Genomic DNA, 23,667 nt, shown 5'->3' with positions numbered 1-23,667 from the left:
TATCACCCTCAGCACTATTGACATTTTGGTTCGAATGATTCTTTGGTGTGGAAGGAAAGTTGTCTTGCACAACCTGGCATCTACCCGTTACATGCTTATAGTACTGTCCACCAGATGTGACAACCAGAAATTTTTTCAGTTTTGTTGAATGTTCCCTGGGAGACAAAAATCACTCCCAGATGAGAACCACTGCTCTAAGGTAACTTATACTTTCTTTTTAATAGCACTTACCACAATTATGACTTAGTTATTATTATAAGTATTTGTTTCGAGCCTGCATCCTCTGCTGAACTGTAAGGGTAGGGATGCTATCTCCCTTTTCAATTGCTATTTCTTCAACACCCAGCATATAATAAAATACGCAATAACTTAATGGAACACATGAATTAACAAATAAATTAATTAGTGGATATGAGGATTAAAAGTACACTAAATGTTCTACATTACTGGGATTGGTTGAGTCCTTCCTCAACCAACTGATAAGACACAATAGGGCTCCTGTTATCCTTTCCAATATTTGATTAATTTTTTAAAAATCTCTCAAAGTAAAATAAATAAATAAGTCAAAAAGATTACTGTAATTTCAACATATATGTAGGGCCATCCATTTATTTAATAAATTTTAATTAAGCATCTAACTGTGTGACAGGTACTAGGCTGGGACAGGGACGTTAAATGTGAACAATACAGCTGGTCTCTACCTCCATGAAGAGTGCCGTCAACCGTGAAGAAAGTCATTGGCCAAAGAATCACACAACAATTGTGACAATATTATAAAAATGCATTCTAGGAATAAAATGGAGGAAAGGTAATTAAATTATGGAATATGTGATAAAATGACTATTTAGCTGAAGGATGATGGGTTGGGTTTGCCAGGTAGAAGAATGAATAGCCCATGTCATGAGCATGAACTAGATTTGAAAGACCAGTGTGGCTAGACTACAGGACAACAAGGAAAGATATGGCAAGAGATGGTGTAATAGGGGCAAAACAAAGGCCTTTGAGTCACGTAAAAGTTCTGAGGGCAAAAGGAAGTGAATAAACATTTTCAGTACAATGGTAAGACAGCAAGTTTTTAAAAATTTATTCCAGCTACATAGTGAAGAACCAATCAAAGAGGAAGTGCAACTAGAAATCAGTGAATGTACTAGAGAAAATGATCAAGAGAAAAACGTGCTTATGGATAATGAAGAGCAACAGAGGCAGAGAGAACTAGTTAGATTTAAGACATGTTTGGACACAAATGGGTTTGGAGACTCGATGTGAAGATGACTCAAAGTTTCTACCATGAGTAACTGGATGATGGAGGTGAAATATACTATAACAAGGAAAACGAGAAGAAGGAATGCTTACAATGTGTGTGGTGAGAAGTTAAAAGTCCTCATTTCTGCATTTCCTGACTGGACTGCAATGTTCTCTCACTGTCCCTTTATAATGAATATGGTAAAGAAAATCTTAGGCTACACCTCCAGCTTAGCAGGGCTTCTGCTCCTGCTAAGTTTCATAAGTGGCTTAAGCCAGCTGCTTTAGGTCTTAATAAAGAGAAACATCTTGTTGAAAATGCTTTTATCTATGTTTGCCACTCTTTGTCTCTTCTCATTGTAATAGATAAAACATTAGTGGTTGATAGCTTATAAGCTTAATGCAACGATGGCCAAGAAATCCATCTGATCTGACATTGGTCTAACTCACTGAAACCTGGACACTAAAATAGGTCCTTAGTAGCAAAAGTAATTTTATCTGATTAAGAGTCTATATACCTTAGGTCATCAGGGTCAAGGTTTCCTTCTACATAAGGATTTGAGTACAAAAACCTTATGAGTAATGCTAAATGATTTTGCCTAACTTTCACACAGAACTATTTCCTCTGAAGTTTTCTGTTGAGTAATCTTCCAGGGAACTTATCTGAGTGGTGCTGTAGTTACAACAGGGGAACGTATGAGGATTTGAGATCTGGGAGTCTGGAAACAAAAACCCAAACTTCATTCTCAATATACTTATTGAGCCTGTGCCACTTTCTTGGTATTAATAATGTAAAAAAAAAAAAAAAAAAGGGCACAAAATTCACCCACTTTAAGGAATTCTCAACAAAATCAGATACATATAAACTGCATTACAGTGTAAAGTACTATATACAATAACGGAGTTATGCACAAGGTTCTACAGAAGCACTGTGGACCCAATACACACACTCAGGACAATACTGCATGTTAAGAAAGATTCTCCAGAAGAAATGCCAACTGAGCAGAGTCTTGAGGAATTTGTAGCGAGGATTATCTTGGAGATGGGGAAGAAGATTCCAGGCAGAAGAAACAGCATATACAAAGACATGGTAAGAACAGATAAAAGATGAATAAAATGCAGGCCATTAATGAATCTTTAACCAGTCAGCAAATTAAAAAACAAGTACAACATGATTCGGTAGTGAGAACAGAATAGGATAAAGAGGAAAAAGATAATAGTTGTGACAGGAGTAATTTTAGAGGGTTCATAAAGACTTTGGGATATAAGGTCTTAAAAAACAGAAAAAATTTAAGAATATTAAAAGAGGAGGTTTTTTAAATGAAGGATACTTGATGAACAATGCCATAATGATAGGAAAGTTCCCTATAAGCAAGAGTAATGAGGAAAAATCTGGCTTAGCTATAAAATAGGTAGGTATTCAATGGGAAGAAGCCTTAGAATTACAGAGTGAAATTAAACAGAGGGTCCTCATAACAAAGAAAAGAAATACTGGCTTCATTTTGTCAAATCGGAAGAGTAAAAAAACATGTTAACTAGAACGAATGAGTAACCAAAATGAGAAAAATAAAAAGCTCTTTCCATGACTCAGAGATAAGCACTATTAATATTTTTAGTAGCATATATTTCTAGACTTTTACCTACCCACATTTTACAAACAAAAATAATTATTCTGAATATAGCTTTTAACTTAATATAACTAGCATTTTTTTATGTCAATATAATTTTTTCTGGTTATGCTGTGTTTGTGTTCTTCCATACAGAGGGCTTATACAATGAATACCCTACCACACATTTAGACAATTTCCATTCCGTTGTTAAAAACAATAGCAGGGCAAAAAAGATGAATTTGTGTGTGTGTGTGTGTGTGTGTGTGTGTGTGTGTGTGTGTGTATAATTCACACAATGATTTTTGATCATCCTGTAGCCTTACAGAAGCCTCATCATTGCTGGCCTGTATAAATGGTAGGCACTCAATAAACAGAGACCATACTGTTTTTTTTTTTTTTTTTTTAAATATTCTAAATGGCACTTTATATACTAACTGGTCCCTCCATTTAATGTATTGTTCAGGCTCTGACTTGGAATATAGCTAGTGATTACCAGTGTATCATTTATTATTCTCAAATCCTGGAAGTCTACCTTGGCTCTCCTGCCTACAGCTGTAAACTCCTAAATACACTCATTTCACCATAAATGAGCAGTTCTCTATTGAGGTATATAAAATCCCTGTACCCAAAGAACCTCTTAAATTATTTATTTGTTCTATGGGTGCTTCACTGAGATTTCTGATGGCTATCATCCACATAAGAGATTTTCTGGCCATGCTCAATGTTCATAATGCCAGGGCCTCATTTATGTGTTGGGATGTTATAAAAGACCCAGAATTTGAAGAGTGCTCTGATTCTGCTCCTTCGGTCCACCTTCATATTGATTGAGGTGAGGGATCAGGAGGGGTTGGGAGTGTTCTACTGAAGAATATTTCCTGATTATGGTCTTCAACATTTTAAGAGAAGTTGACTCGACAACCAATGGTTTTCTGTTAAAGTGTAAGGATCTACTCTTTAATTAAATATACCTATGTATATGTGTGTGTATATATATAATATATATTTTATATATATGTGATATATATAAAATATATATAAGCAATATCTCATATATCCCAGAAGTATCTAAAACCTTGACTTACTAATGAGTCATACTTACTACACTCACAATTAGGAGAATATTTTTTTAAAAAGTGCTTCAAAGATATGCAGTCTATTCATTTCTAGAAATGTAATTAAACTCAGTGAGTTCCCAAAAGCACCCTATAAAGAAAGAGCCATGCTAGGTTGGTTGCACAGGATCAGCAGAAACTTAAAATTGCAGATTCTTGGATGCCACTGCAAAGAGGATCTTGGGAATAGGGGGTGGGGTAGAGGCTTAGGAACTACAGTAAAACCTAAAATTTATGCAGGACAGAACTACATCGGCACCACACATTTTTAGCGTGCTTTCCTAACGTATATTTTGGCTATACTCTTAAAATACTGGAATTCTCATGCACTGAGGATCACTCCAAGGAAACTCATATTGAAATCTCCATAGGGAATGAATTCAATTCAGAAAACATTCAAAGGATACCTACCATAGTCATTTATTGTGGTAGATTCTGAAAATTTAAATAGTAGTGGGGCATACAGACATGGCCTTTTAAAAGATGACAAATGTAGAACGGAAGTTAGCTAGTCTTGTCAGATAGGAATGAATATTCTCCTAATGTGGGACTATGAATTAATTTGACTTAGCAGAAATAAAATGTGTTAAATCATAAACTTAAGAGTTTTGTGAGACACAGACCAGATGAAGAGAAGGAGACTACAGAATGCAATATTTTGGTGCCATAAAATGTCGATGAACCAAGCATAGAGTTGCAGGTTAACCAATGAATGGAGGATTCACCTTCATCGGAGTGCTTAGGTACTACCGCTTGCTCCAATTATGCAGCCCACCTCTCCCACTAAAAATAAACATGGCCACGTGCAAATGGAGAATGTAAAAGTTAAGGAAAGAATAACACAGTAGCTCCATCTTGGGGTAAATTATGGAGGGTGGTTTGGGAAGGGTGTGAACAGAAGACAAGGAATGAAATCTCAAAGGGATGGAATTGGCTGAAATTGAAAGGAACTACAATGTCGTTACTATACTGTAATTTGAGCTAAGAAACCTTTTGTTATCTACTGAGCTCTTTCATTTTCTACTAGTGGACAAGGTCACCGTAATGAAACTGCACTGCTGTGAAACCACAGAGGTTCACCTGTTCTACACAGTGGCCCTTGATGTATGGAAAGAAAGAGCTCATCAGATGACAATAGTGCTATTCAGATACACTGTATTGCATTTAAGTATCAAAATTTTGGAATAATACCATCATTTTGGTCTTTAAAAAATTCTATATCAATGCCTCTGAAGATCAAGATCGAGAACTCAACTATTCAATTGATATAAAAACAAGTTACAAATCTGAATAGATCTGTGCATGCCTGTACCAATTACAACAGTATATTGTGGTATTGTAAATCTACTATTATAAGAATAATCCTTTCTGAAGTTCAAATCCTAATGCTGAAACCCATCTAATTAATGCTACATGGGAATTTGTTTGTAAAAGAAGAAATTAAACGAACACCTAAAACATTTCCTAAACAACTAAAAACAAAATATGCAGACCTTATGAAAAAAGGTCATTTATTAAAAAGGTCAGTTATTAAAAAAAGGCAAATGAATTTGAGAAAAATATGTGTTTATCTATTCTCATTTCTACAACTACTATAGAAAAATAACACTTTTTCTACAGTAGGAAATACGTTACCCTAAAATATATTCATAACTCAATGATGAATTTAATCTTTAAAAAAATCAAAGATATTCTATTTTCAATTTCGTTAGAACATATTTTGTTTTCGTATAGTATTTACTCTAAATATTTTATTGATTTCATTTGCTAATAATTTTAGAATATTTTCAAATATTTGTATTTTTATAAATTTATGTTTTACAGGTCTATACACATTTTTACTTGAAAAATAATAAATATTTTAAATTGGCTAATTTTGTTAATTTTAAGAATTCTGAAAAAATCAAATAAATACTCTACATTAGTAGTTTTTTTTTGTATATATATTTGAGTATCCTAAAAAAAGGAAAAGTGTTATTTTGCTCAAATATGAAATTTAGTTGAGTTCATTCTTAATAGCTTTAGTGAACTGGTTTGGGTTACTTGTTGGTTTCACAGCATTTTCAAGCTTCCTGCCAACAAGAGTCGAGCCCAATCAAAGCAGGCAGGATAGGGAGAGGGAGAATTAGCACAATCAACTCATTTACCTTGAAAAGGATATACATAGTTAGATGCGGATTTTTGACTGCAAAGAAGATTGGCACCCCAACCCCTGCGTTGTTCAAGGGAAAACTGTATATGTACACAGTGGTCTGGCAAAGGGGTAAACTAAATTGCTACCCATGGTTATCGCTGAGTAAATTTCAGATGACTTTTACCAACTTCTTCATACTTTAAGAAAACTAACATTTATTTTTTAATAAGCATCTTATTTTATAATAAAATAATATGATATTGATAATAAAATACAGTTTAATTATTATGGACTAACCTGTTGAAGACTCTGACTCCCTCAGTTTTTGAGATGCCAAAAGCTTTTCCTGCAAAGCTTTCTGGGCAAGTTGTGCATCCCATTCTTCCAGTTCTTTTTCAAATCGTTGGTTGTCTTCCTCAACAAAATCTCTTAAATCCGGTGGTAATGTTTCTATTCCAACAAGGGCCTGCCCAGTTTCTTTATTAAACTCCTCTGCAAATTATATTTCAAAAACTAATATAAAATTAAAAGTTAAAGAAAAAATGCAAAGCTTAAAATAGAATGCATTTTGAATGGAATTTAAAGTATGAATTATTACCATTTAGAAAATAAATGTTATCTACAAATTAAAACTCAAACAAATGCTCAGAAGAGCAATGATGCAAATATTTGATAATGAGTTATAGGTAATGTTCTCAGCTTTTATTTTTATTTATTTTGGAGAAAAGTTACTCTTTCATCCTTTCAGCTTTTACTTTTAATCTGAAGAGTAAAAAATGGAATAGATATAAAGCCAAAACTGCTGCTCAAATACTAACATAGTACTACTTTTTTTATTATGAGAATACCAGATATTTGATTATTCATGAAGTAAAACCTATCACAAAATGAGAATAATTCATAACCTTATTAAGCTTAAAGCAGAACTAAAATACTTTTTCATCTAAAGCAGTTAAGTCTAGCAATATACTTATATATAATTTGAAATTAATCGACATAGCAAGGTTTTTAAAAACATTGCATAAATATTATTTTAAAACGTTACTCAACTTCTACTCCACATACACATGATAATTTTTAGCTTTCAGTCATAAGTGGACTGCCTAGCTGTTCTTACTGAATGGTTAAATACAAAAAGAAGGTATATTTTATCAGTTTCAACAAACCTTTAAGTGTTTTTTTCTATGCAAAGCCTATATTGAATATGGAAAATAAAAAGATTAAGACATAGTATGACATGATCCCTGGCTTTGATCAGATCAAAGTGAAGTAGGAAAGACAAGTTAACATACAGTTCCAGCACACAATAAGGACCTGACAGAGGTAAGCTATGAGAACACAAGGAAGATTACTTTCTGGCAGACAAAGGAAACTTGGCAGAGCAGAAGATACCTAGCTGAATCTTGAAAGATGAGTGGGAATTAGGAAAGAAGGAAGAAATAAGAACATTACTAGTAATAAATAAAAATAAAAAAAATAAGAATATATGGAAATAAATGTGTGAGTAGAATAAGCAAGAAGTTCAAGTATCAGTAAAGTCTGAAATGAACAATGGTCATAAATGAAGCTAGAAGGAAAATCAGAAAATGGAGGTATTATCTGTCAGGCTAAGGAGCTTGAATATGAGTTAATGTATGATGTAGTCATTAAAGGACTTTAAACTAGGAGAAATATGTCACATTTACATTTTATATTGTTACTAAATAGTTACTGAATAATTAACTTTTGATACAAAGTATATTCCAATTCTCAGCTCTGGTCATATTACTTTTCAATTCCAGTTTACACACTTATCCAACAGTATTTATTTCCTAATCACATCTATCACCCTCTGGGTGATAATGAATCACACTGAGACCAGAGTCGCATAAAAGGGATACTTATTTAAAAACACACACCACCCTACATATTTCATATTCTTACCTTGTATTAAGAATTGTGCCTTATCATTTATGTACATTAAACAGTATGCACTGGCATTTCTATAACCACCAAAAGAGTCCCTCACTAGCTCTTCCCATGATGATTTTGTCACAGCAATATCATTGTACTTCATCCACCTGTTTTCATGATGATCAAAAATGTATGCCCAGTAGTGCCCGGCATTAGCTTGGCCTTCATGAACTAAAACAGCATGTAAGCGATAGGGAACCTAAATAAGAAAACAGAAGAGTTAAACAGCTGTCAAGTGGTCTATTACGCCACAGTCCTAGAAACTCACAAACTATCTGACTGGAGAATACCATAAGAGCATACGTTTCTTAACAAGAGAAAACTAAATGAGGTTAAAATTTTGAAAAAAATTAAAATATGAAATAATAAGAAGAGAAAAAAATAAGCTAAAGATGTGGATAAGTGTGTAAATAGGATGATTTTCAAAACTTTGAAAATGTATTTGTATATATTTATTGACCAATTTCAGTCACTTCTTTTGAATAAAGAACTTATAATGAATGTTTTAATATACAGCACATGCTCTGTCTAAATCTTCACAATTATAAATTGATGGCCAAGTTTAGTAACATGGCTTATACAATGTATAACAGAAGCTAAATGTAATTGAGCTCCATATTTTCTCCCAAAATCTTACTAACCTTAAGCAACTTTAAAATTTCTCCCATAATATTTTATCTTTAACTATTAAAGTATTTTGGAAAATTCGGATAAATCTTATTGTAAAATAAAAAAAAAAATAAGCAATAAATACAGTATGAGAATGTAAGTAAATAGGAGAAATACTGATATGGTTTCTTTAAGTTCAGCAATTTTATAATAAAACATGTAATGAGAATTAGGTCAAGATATACAGAGATAAATAAAAATATGTAAATAATTTTGATAATACTTACTATGTCAAAATTTAACTTACCTGGATCATAGATTTGTCAGAGTACATTAGTTCAATTGTTCGATGGATTCTGGATATGCTTTCCTGCAAATCTAAGAACAGAAGATGTCATTTAATGATTAACATCAAGTATGTATCTACTAGACTTAAGGTGGGGACTAAAGGTTTTCCTACCAATATGTTAACCTGAAAATAGGAAAAGGCCTTCCTAAGCCTGATAGAAAATCAAGTAACCATAAAGGAAAAGCTAAGACTCTCACCCCAAACTTAAGAACACTTACATTATAAAAACAAAATCTACATGAAGGAAGTCAAATGACAAACAGGGAAAATAAAAGCTGCAGCATACACTATCCAGGAAACAGGTTAATACCAATAATGTTACAATTTCTATTAAGCAATAAGAGAAAGACAATAGATTCACTATAAAAAAATGAGCAGACGTCACAAACAAAAAATTTGTAGAAAAGTAAAATTTCACACATAAAGGGAATGCAAGACACTAATTTTTTCAATTATCAGACTGCCACAGACTAAAAACTGCCCAGAGCTAAGGAGGATGTGGAGAGAGAGGCTCTCTCACACAGTTTAGTAGGAATGTAAACTGGTTCAATGTTTTGGGGAAACAATTTGAAAATAGTAAAATTTAAAATGTATATACTTTGGACCAGAAATGATACTTTTAGAATACATTGCGCTCACAAATGTATGTAAATATGTATGTGGAAGGCCAGCACTATTCACAGTATCAATATGGAAATTAAATAAATTATATGGTATTGATATGCTGGAATACTATACAACAGTTCAAAAAATAACCCCAACAGCTAATATCAACAGTGATAAAAGAGAGAAAACAAATATTCCTAGGAAAATCTTCTTTCCTGATCCATGTTATCGGTCCAAACCCTTTTACGTGAATATTTCTCAAGTTCCTCAAACTTAAAATGGCAAAAAGTGGACTCATCATATCTCTACTTCCTCCCCTGACGTGGAGACCTGTGTACCCACCCTTCTCCAAAGTGCACTCTATCTACTTATTTGTACCATTATGAATGACTAAGGGAATGTCCTTGAGTCTGCCTTCTGTCAATGACCTAAATCTGTCAGCTGTCTCCAGAGTATTTCAAATCCATTCTTTTCTTTCCTCCCTAAATACCACTACTTAGGTGTCAAAAGCTTCCTAGCTTTCCTCTTCTAAATGTAATTTTATAAAACAAACACAATCTATCAAATCCAGGAGAAAATCATCCCAAACCTAGCACAGTGTTCAGGATAAATTATGCATTAATTAATGTGTGCTAATGAATTTAAATGTAAAAAATTCCCTTATATATGAAAGATAGTATGAGAAATATTTATAGTTACTAATGTTGTTAGTAACCATAATATCCTATTTATTCTGTTAAATTAGGACTGCTCTTTATTTACTCATTATCTATAAAGCATCAAGCTGGGCATCTAAAATACAATAACCGATATTATTTAATGTAGTTCCAACTTTTTGGTATAAAACTGTAGTTATTTTTATATTAAAATCTTTAATTTTAAAAATCCTAGATTTTTCTTTTATCATAGATTAATAAAATTGGGATAAAATTGGGGGACAATGATCAAGTATTATTTTTTTGACACGTAATCGAGATTATAATAAAACCTACCATAAAATGTTAACATAACTTCATTTTTAAAAAAAGACATTTTAGAGCATGGCATAGGGAGTTAGCATTAATGTAATGGCCAGGTGGAGAGCCAGAGGAGAGAAAGAGCAATTAGGAGGATCGTTTTATAAACTATATAAATGTCTAACCAATGTACTGTATACTTGAAACTCATAATAAACTAAAAATTTTTTAAAAAGGACATTTTAACAATAAAAGTAGAAAGGAGATAGTTTCGGAACAAAGGAGAGTTCCTTCCAAGAAAGGACAGATGGCAACTTAACACTAGCACACACATGCACACACACACCTCCCACAGAGCACTGTCCTTATTTCTTTTATTTTGCTACATGCCAGTTAAAATTCATTACAGGCTGGCACTGAGTTCATAGATCATGTCTGAAAATCTCGTTAGAGCAGACTGAAAATTAAAATTCACATTTCTAATTTTAGGTCCAAAGAAAATTTTTTTATCACTTGAACTTCACTGGGTAAACATCAGGGTAAGCTATTTGTACTAATTTATGTGTATAAAATATGATGCTGTATGATATTTCACCAATAAAGTAGCTGTGAATACCAGTTTGATATAAATTTAGAGCACTAAACTAGAAAATCAGACCATCTGCTCTGTCATTAATCAGCTACGTAATCCAGGGAAATCTTTTGGTCTCTTTGAACCTGATATAAGATCATCAATGGGAGGCCAGGCTAATTTATCTTTCAGAAAATCCTTTCCAGAAAAAAAATATGATATAATATTTACATATGAAATCCAGAGGTGATTTCCCTTCTCAATTTTATTTGTATACATGTCTATCTGAGATATTAGCAACTATGTTGCGAGAATCTTCTCACCTCTGGTGTCATTTTCTATTTCTGTCCTCCAGCGATGTAAACAGCTTTCTAGTACAGAAAGTTCTTCTTCTGTTATGTGCCGTGGTGCTGGATGCATGGGCAGATCTGGGGGTATCCGAGACTGAGTGAATGGTTTGTGGATTACTGATCTCGATGAAATAGCAGCTATTGATGCAGGTGATGTACATGGCAATTCTGAAGAAGGAGCTCCCTGTTGTTCCGCTGTGCTGTATTTTCAAAGCATAAAATTCAAGTAAACTTTCCAAACTCTAGACAAAGACTGTGCTAAAACATGTAGCATTTAATTAGCTTCTAATTTAAAAAAAAAAGATCTTTAGAAAAGCGAGAGATATATGTGGATTAATCCAATAATCTAATGAGACTCTTAACGTACGAGGACTATATTATTATAAGGGCAAAACTGTTGGGTTATAGAAATGGCTTGATCATCTTTATTTTTTTTTTAAAAAAAAAACATCTTATGTGTACCAAAATTATAAAGACCATCCCTTGCTAATGCTCACCAGCTTACAATATAGAAGAAAATTTTTAATTTAATAGTATTGTTTTCATGGATAAAAGGCTGAAATATATAACATACCAGAACAACCTAAAGTATAATTCTGAACAGAAAAAAATATGAAAAATTCAATCCACAGCCATAAAACTGACTGAAAAAAAATAAACAAAAAATAAGAAAGCACCCAGAAGATGTACAATCTTCTAAGCGAATCTAATCTTTTTAGAGTTCATTAAAGTCAGTAACAACATGCATCTTATAAAACCTTTAAAGGGCATCAATTACATTGTTATGTAATATAAGTAGCACAGCTGTCTTTTGTAGCAAAAAAACTTTACCTTGGTAATGCCTGTGATGGTATGGAACCACTAGGTGGGGAACTAGCATCAATATCATCAACAGGAGAAGTGCAAACAGGTTTACTGGAGGCAAATTCCAATGCATACTGTAGAACATCTACCAAGGGGAATCGTTTGGGACCCGAACCATAGCTTAAATATCTGTTAACCATAAAATGTATGAATGCTTTTATTTGTATATAAAGCAAATCTGTTTTATTAAATAATTTTTTATAAACCATCATAAAAACACTTAAATGAATCTTCCTCAACAATGAAATTAATTTTGCTTATCAATGAAGATTAAGACTGAATATACATTCAAGAAATAAATGTCCTTCAAAGAAAGGAAACCAAAGCTGATTAAAATTGAATGTGCATATAAACCATTGTAAATTTTAAATGCTGCTCTAAGTTGTAGCCCAATAGGAAAATGAAAACTGACAGTGCCATCTACTGACACTGTTTTTATTTTTAGATCCCATGACCTAGATGGTGACTATTATTGTCCTCCTACTTACTACCTTTGATTATTTTTCAATATGATCACTGCTACCTTTTATGAATGATAATTTCTGAAATACACTATTTTTTGTATACAAAGTTTGAAGCTATTAATTTTCAAATTAAGATTAACGCAAAGGAATACAGATTAGATAGATAGGAGGTTGTAAACTGGGCTCTCGGGCTAAATTTCAGTCTTTGGACTTTTGCATGAACTACAGAGCATTTGAGAGTCTGATTCTGGCTTCTTCTGGAAACAGTTTGAAGCCCTAGATGACAGTGGGATGAGGTTAATCATGACACCAGCCACCAGTGCGGATGGCAGCCGCTCCACAGGAGTGTGGTCTCTAGGCAACCCTCGTCCATCACATCTATTCGACTTGCTTCCCTTCTTCACAAAGCCCTCATGAGGCTCTGGTAGGCATCTGAGTTTGTATCTTCAGCGTTAAGGAGAAAAACTGTCACCGTCCATTTGAATGGAAATCTCGAGAGTAATATTTAGTCTCATGAAAGAAGCCTCGAGTGTAGATTAGTTTAATTTTATATTTATTTTCAGCACCATAAGCATTACCAGTTGATGGTGAGAATATTTAATTCTAAACTCTAAAATAAAATTCTAATGCCATTTATAAATTATTTTAAGTTTCTAACAATTCAAAACTAAACAATAGGAGCAAAAATGTTAATTAAGAATGGTTATCTATTATGAGAATCTTTCTTAAATACTCAAGGCAAATTTAATATTAAAGATTCTATACAGTCACTAAAATATGAATTCCTACAGTTAGGTCATACTTATGTAAAATACTTTCTACATAATTCTGTACAATACCTTTCTAATCTTTGTTGTAATACTGTGAGGTAATCTTTTAGTCTCTTGATCTCTTCCCTCTTAATTCTTGTTATTTCTCTGTTTCTGTGCATGTATCTATCAGGAAAAAGAAAAGTAGCAATCATTAGTATTTCTAAATATCATAGAAGATGATTCAATACTAAGTCTAACCAATACCACAGAAGATCAGTTCATTCAAAATTTTATAATAAAACATCAGACAGTACAAAATAGTATTTTTGAAAATACTGACAGAATTTCAACATGAAAAATAATTTTTAAAAACTTCTTTATAACACTATTCCCAGTAACTATTATTTTTCTAAATAAAAGAAAGAACTCCATTTTTCTTGAATGTGCTAGATATACTATGCAAAATGTAAAGATTAATTATAAGCAAAATTCTTCTCTAAAAAATATAATTCTTCACTCGGTTACTAAATTGTTTCTAAACTAAGTCATGCTGTATATCAAACCATACCTGTCCAGATATAAAACAGGAGGAAATTCTAATTTGTTATGAATTTTTTCTGGTCTTCCCAATGTCTGATTAAATTCAAATCTTGACAATTCAAATGTTAACACAGGTGGTAGTTCGGTAAACCAATGCTGAAAGAAAACAACAAAAAACCTTAATATCATCTTTCTGTTTTCTCCATTTCAATTTTAGGCACGGAATGTTAGCACTGGTCTTTTTATATGTATCATCAAACACTGACATCACAAATAATTGATTCGGTATACAATTTAGTTAAACCTCAACTTCTTCCTAAAAAATTTCCACACCTCTTGAAAATTCCAAGAATGAAGATAAGATATAACTAGGAAAGAGAAAAAGATTCTAACGACTTCAGGAAATCTTCTTCCCTTCTTCCAGGCTAATTTTTTATATTAAAATTTCTAAGCCAAAAAGAAATCATAGTTTAGTAGCTCAAGTCTTCTGGCTTCTTCATTATTATGTCACTATTATCACCATGAATGGTACACAAACTAATTATAATTAACCACACTGTTAAAAACCTGTGACAAAGTAATTTGTAAGATGTAGTACACAAAGGAAAAAAAAAGATCTATAGCATAAATGATCACAATTCTCATACTAAAAACTAGAAACGTTTTTTAAAATTTAATTTTCCTAATGGAATTCTGGCTAATTTAAGATAAAGATCACTAAACCTATATGGCGTTTATACTTATGATAACTATATTTAAAATCTTATTGAATGACTAGTATTTAAATAATTAAATGCCTCATTGCTATAAACCAACTCCTCCATAAACTTTGGCAACTGTTCAGTTAAGCATAACATACAATGAAATTTCAAAAGAAAATCATTTTCATAAAACAGATTCAAGTTTTACATACACATTATTACTTAAAGAGAAAGAAAAATGAACAAACTTATGAATCAACAAATATATAAGTATAAAACAATGTAACAAATATGTTTAAAGTGCTTATTTAAGCTGGGTAGTGTACAGCTTTTTACTACGGTAAAAATAAATTGCCACACACCATATGTGATACTTTCTTCAACTGCCACAAAAAACCACCACACAAATGTCAATAAGCTAACAGTACACTAATTCAAATTCAAATATTCAAAAAAAGCAGAAACGATGCATATTTGGCAAACTAGATTTAAATAAGATCTGAATGTTACTACTTTTCGCTAAATAAAGTCAATAAAAATAAATGATTATTCAAAATGATTTCTCACTCCCAAAATGCTAATGATTACCTGAACTGAGATTTCCTGAGTTGGATTTGGTTTATCTTTTACTAAAAGTTGAAGTTTAAAGAATTTGTTTGATTTTATATTATTACCTAAAGTTGACTAGAGAAAGTTATGAAAGATCTAATATCAGAAACATATCTTAAGTTTTAAAATTTCTTGAGCAAATTTGCTTATTTTGTTCTCACATGGCACTGACAAGAATTTTAGTTCTAATTCACACCTAAAACTACTATCAAGAATTAAAATGTACCCCATATATCACAAAGAAAACTTTTGAAACCTTAGGATATCATTTTCTACTCCATTTTATGATACTCAAATAAGTATATAAGTAGATTTCAAGAACTCGTACTTCTATATTTTATTGCAAGAGTTTAAATGTCACCCTTAAAATTAAATAGTTATATACTTAATTCATGGAAACCTACAATGGCCAGGGGAATGAAATGACACAAATTGGAGTATGTTTTTGTATAGACCATGAAAAGTCCAGGAAATAGCTTCTATATCATACAAAAGGATGTTCATATGTTACGTAGTATGTCTCTGTTGTGAATACGTTTCTTCTAATACCAGTGACAGTTTTTTCCTACTATAGAAGGGGAAAGATTTCATTTTCTCATTCTCAAGCTAATGGGGACAAGAAGAGACAGCCAGACATTCCCTAAACTCATTCAAATAAATATATGGGCATCTCTAACTCAGCAATTTTAGGATTATAAAGTACAGCAGTACATAACTAGAATATTAAATAATATAAAACAATGAGACTTCTCTTTCAAAATATTATTTTTCCATGCAACAAACTTCTCTAATATAACTAACTGGTATGCCATGGTTTTGAGATACAGGTCATTAAAGGTAAAAATGATATTTATATTATCCATATCCCTAAACAGATTTATTATTAATATATTACATAATGAACATAAAGAACTTATAATAAGTTCAGGCCACAAAAGTGCTCCTGAATTTATTATTACTATATATCTGATCTTAATTAGAAGTATTTTCTAGAGAGAATACAGTCATTTATATGAGTTATTACAGCTGATTTTTCTATTAATGTTTTAAATACCTTGCTTTTGTGAGATTACATGAATATAAGGGAGAGAAAAAAAGAGAGAAAACAGAGCTACCGTTTTAAATTCCCCATAGAACACCAAACAAAGCCAGGATATAAGCTAAGAATGAGAATCGAAAACTTCCTAATTCAAAAATTAGTTTTGGTCATTGAATTTTCTTTACTTATTTGCCCTTTCACTTTAAAAAATAAATTTCCCATATAACATCTACATATACCTAACATTGTACATAAGTACTGTTTCTCTAATTTAAAGTTTAATAAAGTTTCTTTCAGCACTTTAATTATAACTTAGTAAAACTTTGTGTAAGGAAATTTAGCAGTACTTTCATTTTTAAATGAGTATGCTTTGTGACTCAAAGATTCCACTTCTAACTACCCTACATTCCTATATGCTCAAGTGTTTTTATAGAAAGTCTTTGAAATAATTCTTTGTCTAACTACTGTCTTGTAGAAGAATTAAATCAGCTTAATTTTATAAATACAAGCAACGTGATACTATGCAGTTTTCAAAAAGAATGGTGTTAAGTTATATAATGACATGGAATGATGCTCGCAAGACACCGGTGAGTAGAACACCCAGATCTGAGGTCAGTAAGAACAGACAAATGTTTATATGCGTACAACAATAGTCTAAATAAGTGGTGAATACCTACACCAGAAGGAAGGTATCTACTATTTGAAAATTTTTTCTCCAATAGGCAATCAAAAAATATCTCCAGGCTTCCCGAAAAGTTTAACTCATCTATAAATTGCACCCCACTTAATTAAAATTAAAAAATTTTTGACTTAGAAAAATATTTTGTAAGTATTCATCTTACATATAATCATTTTAAATTTAGTTTTCTTTTGTTGTGTCATTCCTGATATTCAAACTCTTATAGCCCACTGAATGCTTTAACATGAGTGATTTTGGAGACTAAAGGTATTCCTATATTAGTTGACCACAGCTATTTCAGCAAAAAGATATTTTTTTTGTATCAAAGTAAAATCAACAGTTTTTACTAAATAACAGTGTAACAGGTAAAAGGTGTTATTAGGGATTACGTAAATTTCGAAATAAGCCTAAAATGTTTCTCATTGGTCTTGGTAGAAACTCAAGAGGAAATAAAATAGTTATTCTAAAGGATATAATGAAGTAAGACTATAATTTAAAAATGTTATTAGAAACTTTTAAAATAATCTACTCCAGTTTGGAGATAGTCTCTTAAACGTGGTTAAATTGTCATTGAAACTAGTGTTCAGCAAATCTAGGCAACTGGGCAACTGGTAATAGGAATTACAGGTAATCAAATTTGTTAATACTGAGACTACTTAGAAATGACTAAATTTAGAGATGACAAACCACTGTACTCCATAGGTTAGACGGAAAAGCCTAGGCAGAAAATGTATACTATAGTATAGGGCATTAGAGTATAGGGGCAAAGGACAAACCAAATTTTAAAAAATAAATAGTAAAATTCAGATTCAATGTAAGGAAAACACTGTTTAAAAGCTAGGAATATGTGAGAAAGATTACTTACCAATAAACCGCAGTGTATTTTACTTATAAGCTACAAGGTAAAGAATATGCTATCCCTCTTTCTCTGCACGAACCTACCACCCATCACCCTTTTATTTAATAGAAACAGATCACACTTTGGCAGAGGAGGGGAGGGGGGTCCTGTTTTCTTGTTCCCTTATGGAATGTTGAGAAAGTCCCAATCCTTAGAGATCAGTTTCCCAATAAATAAGCTTAATTTAAATATTCTTAATAACAGGTCTATATCTTAACCCCTTGGAGCTCTTCTGCTCATGAACCATATCCCTTCCCTAGATTCTGACTTGAGAGCTTTAAAGTGGGGTCTAGGCACCTGTTGAGAATACTGAAATAGATAATCTGCAATACTGTGAGAAAACCTATTTCATATATTCTCTCTTTCCCTATTAAAAAAAAGGGCAAAAACAGTAAATATTTATTTTTGTTTTTGTTTGGATGCTTGAGAGAAGTGAGAATGCAATTAGAATAAAAAATGATTAATTATATCTTTTTTAAAAAGCACACAATTCAGATAAAAGCAATTTATTCTCAAAGATACGAGAACCCAGTCTCTTTTTAGATCAACAGAGAGATATAATCACTCAATATTTATTAAGCACCTATTCAGGGAAAAAGATCTCAGGAACTTTTTGATAACGATGGGACATTTCATGCATTCAGTCAATAAATATATATTATATAATTCTATTTGCAGTTGACTATACTATCTACTAGGGAGGGACATGGCAGTGAATGGCACAGATGAAGATCCTATACCCATACATGGAGCTTACAAAGAGGCAACTGCATAACAATGACTGATTTGGGGACACATGACCTGTTCTTTGCTTTCTATTATAGTAATGCTCCCAGATGGATAAGTACATGGATGGGTAGATGTATATACAGATGAAGCTGGAGAGACAGACTTGGATGGCGGGACAGAGATAAACAGGTTTATAATGTATTTTTTAAATTATTTCTGTCTTGATGAAGCAAGTTTTTATTCTGATATTTATGAAATTACACAGCGATTTCACAAGAAAAGTATTCTGGTGTTTCCTATTTAGGCTTGGACAAATTCCAACAATATGTGATACAGGTAACACACATCTATATAAAATTCCACCCTAATATCAGTGTTTTTCTCCTTTACTTTCAGGACTAGCATGTTTTAATGACTGGTACCTTGACTGAAAAATCTAAAAAACTAAACAATGTCCTAAAGAAAGATTTTAACAGAAAATTTTGAGACAAATTGTTTAAGTGACCATTTAATATAAATTATATTAACTGTGCAGGTTTCCCAAATATGTCTAAATTACCATCATTAAGTCCAAACACATATTCAGAGTATTCTTGCTCAATTATTAGGTAGCTATATAAATAGAACTTTGAATTATGCTTTACATTACTGTAAGAAAGTCCTAGGGGGAAGGGAAATAAAGTAGATGCTAAACTCACCTCTTGGCCTGATTTTCCTGAATTCTCTGAATGTAAAGATTCAATTTCTCCTTCAATCATAGCAGCTTCCAGACATTCATGTAGGTCTTTGAATCCATTGACCTGAAGTGGGTACTGACCAAACATTTCAGTATTTTCAAATTTTTTACCTATAGGAGGACGGAAAGTTGATTAATGTTCCTCAATGTGGCCTTTTAGCTACTAAATGTATACAAGACTTACCTCCTGAACTTGAAAACCATAACTCTGACTGATTATGTTAGAGTTAGTCTAATTTTCTTGTTGGTTTACATATGTATATATGTACACTAATGTCCAGTCATAGATATTCATTATAAAACTCGTATGTATATATGTAATTATATACACACACCTCTATATATGTGCGTACATACATACTGATTCTTTCAAAAAGTACCTTTTAAGGGCAAGATACTGTGCTGAACACTAAGACTATGTATAGAAGTGAACAAAAGAGCTATAGTCCCTGAGGTGATGAAACTCATCCTCTTTTGGAAGAAAGACATTATACATACTAATTGCACATATAATTATGAACAAATAATTGTTTATTATTATAAGTGTTATAAAAGTTGTGGTAAGATGAAAAGCCATGAGAAGGTACAGAAAGGGGAGCTAACCTAGTCTTTAGAGCTGGACGGTAGAAGAGAGATGACTTCTATAGAGAAAAAAAAGAAAACAAAGAAAACATTCATGCTGAGACTTGAATAGTGGGTGGGAGTTAGCCACTTGTTGAGTATTCTTGGCCAAGAAATATCATACACAAAGACTTTAAAGCTGTAATGAACGTGGTATGTTTGAAGAACTAAGAATAGGACAGAATAGCTTAGGGAAGCAGTGGAGAGATGACAACGAAGAGTTAGGTAGGTGGGTCGAAATCTATAATCTAACAACCCTTGTTAAGGATTTTTTTTCAGTATCTTCTGAGTATAATAGAAAGTCACTGCTTGGTTAAATCTAGGAATAATAGGATCAGATTTATGTCTTTGAAACATCCATATGGCTTCTGTGTTAAGTGGGTGGTAGACTGTTAGGAGACTATGTAGAAATAAAGGTAGGGTGGAATAGGCTGTTAACAGTAAAAGTGTACAAAAACATGAATTTACACATACACGCATTTATACATATATACAAGAGGGAGCACCAGTAAGACTTGATTGACTGGTTTGCAGGCAGGATAGGGGTCAAAAGAGAAAGGAAGGTATAAGGAATGATATTCAGATTTCTAGCATCAACTATTGGATTAATATTTATGTACTGAAAGGGACACCACTGAAGGAAACACAAAGGATTTTTTTTTTCCTTTTAAGGCAGTAATGGTGATCATTGTTTTAGAATGGTCCATGAGATTTTAAGTTGAGAAGATGGTTTGATATATAAGTCCGTAACTAAGATAAATCTTCTGGTCTAAAGCTATATATATATTAGAGAATTGCTGGCTTACTGATAGCAAGAAAGCAAGGGAGTAAATGAGACTGCCTAGGGAATTAGTGAACATGAAAAGAAAGAGAGGCTAAGCTGAGCACCAAGGATCTCCTACCTTTAGATATAAATATAACTTCTAAGTGCCCATAGAGACATAAAAAAAAGCCAAGGAAATATGGTGCCATAAAAGCCAGAGAAGTGTTTTTAAGAAAAGAATAGGAAAAAGGAGCAAGAAAGAGTAAAGTCAACAGAATTAATAGCTAATAAGAGTTCAATCTAAAAACTGAGGAGGGTACGATGAACTTGAAGAAAATCAATAACCTTAAAAAGATTCCCTTTATAAAAGGTCTGGGGCCAGAAGCTAGAGTGGGATGGTTTGAATAAATGGGGAGTTAGTGAAAATTAACTCTATTTTAAAGGGGATTAACTCTAAATAAGATTAAATAAGAGTAACTGCAAAAGAGTAAGTGAAGGGAGAATTTTTTTTTTTTTTTCGATATGAGATACCAGACCATATCTAAATATTGATGAAGGTAAACCTATTAAAAAGGGAGAAGCTGAAGATACAAAATAAAAATAATAAAAACCCAACATCTACAAGATAATGGACACAGTAAGATCTGAGTGAAAGCATGAAGAAATGAGATTCTGAGCACGTAGAAATAGCCTTTTGATATGACTGAATAATTTCTTTATTATCTGGAGGGACAAAAATAATGTAGTAGAGTTAGGAATGGATATGGGTTGTGAAGCTCATATATTTGATGAAGTTGTTTTAAAGAATGATGACACAGCATTATAAACACAAACTTAGATTTAGGGCTTTAGACAGGACCCATGGTTAGGCTTCACTATCATGGTAAATCCATGAAATCTGAGGTAAGGTGTTTCTCAGACAATGAAGAGACAAAGAAGTTAAATTGGAAGTAGAAAAGACTGAAATTGTGAATCCAGAAAAAGGAACAGGAGACCGTAATTAAAGAAAGCAAGAATGAGTGACAGGTAGGGTTATAGAATTGAGACCAAAGTATCTACTACAAATTCCTGATCCATTTATATTAGCCCAGTTGAGTGACTTTCTCTTAGCAATATTCAGGTACTCAATACATGCAGAGAGTAGATGAACAGATTAAAGGTCACAGATTAGCCAGAGATGGTTATAGAAGAGAATGGGGGAAAGGGAGTTTTAGATATTTATAAGAATAATTATAATGGACAATTATAATTATAATTACAATGGAGGGGTAATTGGACTATAATTTCCAGAGAAGTTGAGAAAGTTTTGCAATGTTAGTAAACAAACTGAAAATCATCTCTACTTAGGAGTCACTGGTCTAAAAGAAAGCGTTAGGAAGATACATATGTGATAAAGTGCTCTAAAATAAATTTACTGAAGTAAATACATAGTTCACATAGAAATGTATTAAAATCACATTGATGTGGCACAACAGCTTTGAAACAATTTACTAATACCAAGTACAAAAACTTCGACACTGATTGACAAATTAAGTATTTTAATAACAATCACATTTAAGAATCAAGATAATACATGTAGAAATGCTCATGAAGGGTATTATAAATAGTGCCCAGTCACAACCTGATTAGAGCTACTCTAGTGCTTCGGATAGTGTTCTACTTCAAATAAAAATCAGAATGGTAGGATGGACATCCGAGATTGGAATGTAATGTACTGTGTAAGCTATTCCACTATTTATAAAATAAATATTTAGCATTTGAGGCAAACAAAGATACATTGACACATCGACAGAACCTTTTTAAATGCCTGACCAAATCCTTAGCCTTTGCCTTTTCCAAATTCCAAACCATAAAACTATATTTAAAAAAATTTCATGGGCATCCATGACTTAAGATCCTGTTTGTGGTTAGAAAAAGTTTCTGAATTTCATGATTTGCTAATGTTTTAATTACTATTAAATAGTTTTAGCATATGCATTTTAGATCGTTTCTTTATAAAAGTATTTTTTTTTAATGTGGTGCCCTCTTGTAAAGGCTATTGAATTGTTAACAATGTAACTGAAATTTCTAAAATCATTTCCAAATATTGTATACCTCGCGATAAAGTTTAAAAAGTTAAGAAAAAAAGATCCTGAAGGAAAACCAATTTTCCAAATTTTACACTTGGGGTGAACTTTCAAAAGTCGATGTATTGGGCCATTCATAAAAAACAAGTTTTCAAAATTTTATGTTTTGGGACTTAGTAATATTATTATTTTAAGTATATCTACCTGGTAAGTTCCCTTTCTCTGTTAGAAAGAAAATTCAAAGAGTAACTGGTTAGGTCCAGATTTTAAAATATAGGTATTTAGGGTAGATGGAGTAGTATCACTCTTAAGTAATTTTTTTAAAATATAGAGTACAACTCTTTCTTGAAAACTAGAGTCTAAAAAATTTTATAATCACTCCAAAACCACAATACCCTGACTATACTAAATGGCTAAATGCAGCTTTTGACATTCAAAGACTTGAAACCCTCAAAAGCAGTGACCATTATACAAAGCCCATATTCAACTCCAGTAGCATTTTCAAAAAGATCCAATTGCCCACTTAATCCCCATCTCCCAACAATGGAGAGAATCACAGATGCCTTCCAAGAGAAAAAACAAGATGATCATATTAACTAAGTATCAATTAGCATGTGATAATGTATGCACTCTGTACCTTCATTTTCGTTCACTCAATTCTGTGCTTTTTATATAATTGATTAGTAGTAGCAATGCAACAGGTACTATAGACAG

At 32.2% G+C, this 23,667-nt stretch overlaps 1 protein-coding gene across 7 annotated transcripts in view; it reads right to left on the bottom strand.

Annotated features, from left to right (window-relative positions):
- USP25 (ubiquitin specific peptidase 25) overlaps window positions 1–23,667 on the bottom strand; it is a 110,422-nt gene that overhangs the window by 28,475 nt on the left and 58,280 nt on the right. For all 7 annotated transcript variants that reach the window (XM_036218458.1, XM_036218462.1, XM_036218463.1 and 4 more), the window contains 8 exons: window positions 19,466–19,614; window positions 14,141–14,268; window positions 13,660–13,755; window positions 12,324–12,485; window positions 11,466–11,692; window positions 8,968–9,038; window positions 8,022–8,250; window positions 6,396–6,590 (listed from right to left, as the gene is read on the bottom strand). In XM_036218458.1, the coding sequence (XP_036074351.1) occupies window positions 6,396–6,590; window positions 8,022–8,250; window positions 8,968–9,038; window positions 11,466–11,692; window positions 12,324–12,485; window positions 13,660–13,755; window positions 14,141–14,268; window positions 19,466–19,614 (1,257 nt within the window). The remainder of the gene's footprint in view (window positions 1–6,395; window positions 6,591–8,021; window positions 8,251–8,967; window positions 9,039–11,465; window positions 11,693–12,323; window positions 12,486–13,659; window positions 13,756–14,140; window positions 14,269–19,465; window positions 19,615–23,667) is intronic.

The sequence above is a fragment of the Rousettus aegyptiacus genome, unplaced genomic scaffold (genome assembly GCF_014176215.1).
Source record: "Rousettus aegyptiacus isolate mRouAeg1 unplaced genomic scaffold, mRouAeg1.p scaffold_m13_p_4, whole genome shotgun sequence".
Lineage (NCBI taxonomy): Eukaryota > Metazoa > Chordata > Mammalia > Chiroptera > Pteropodidae > Rousettus > Rousettus aegyptiacus.
The sequence above is the reverse complement of the archived record's forward strand: the minus strand, read 5'-3'. Positions and strand labels throughout refer to the sequence as shown.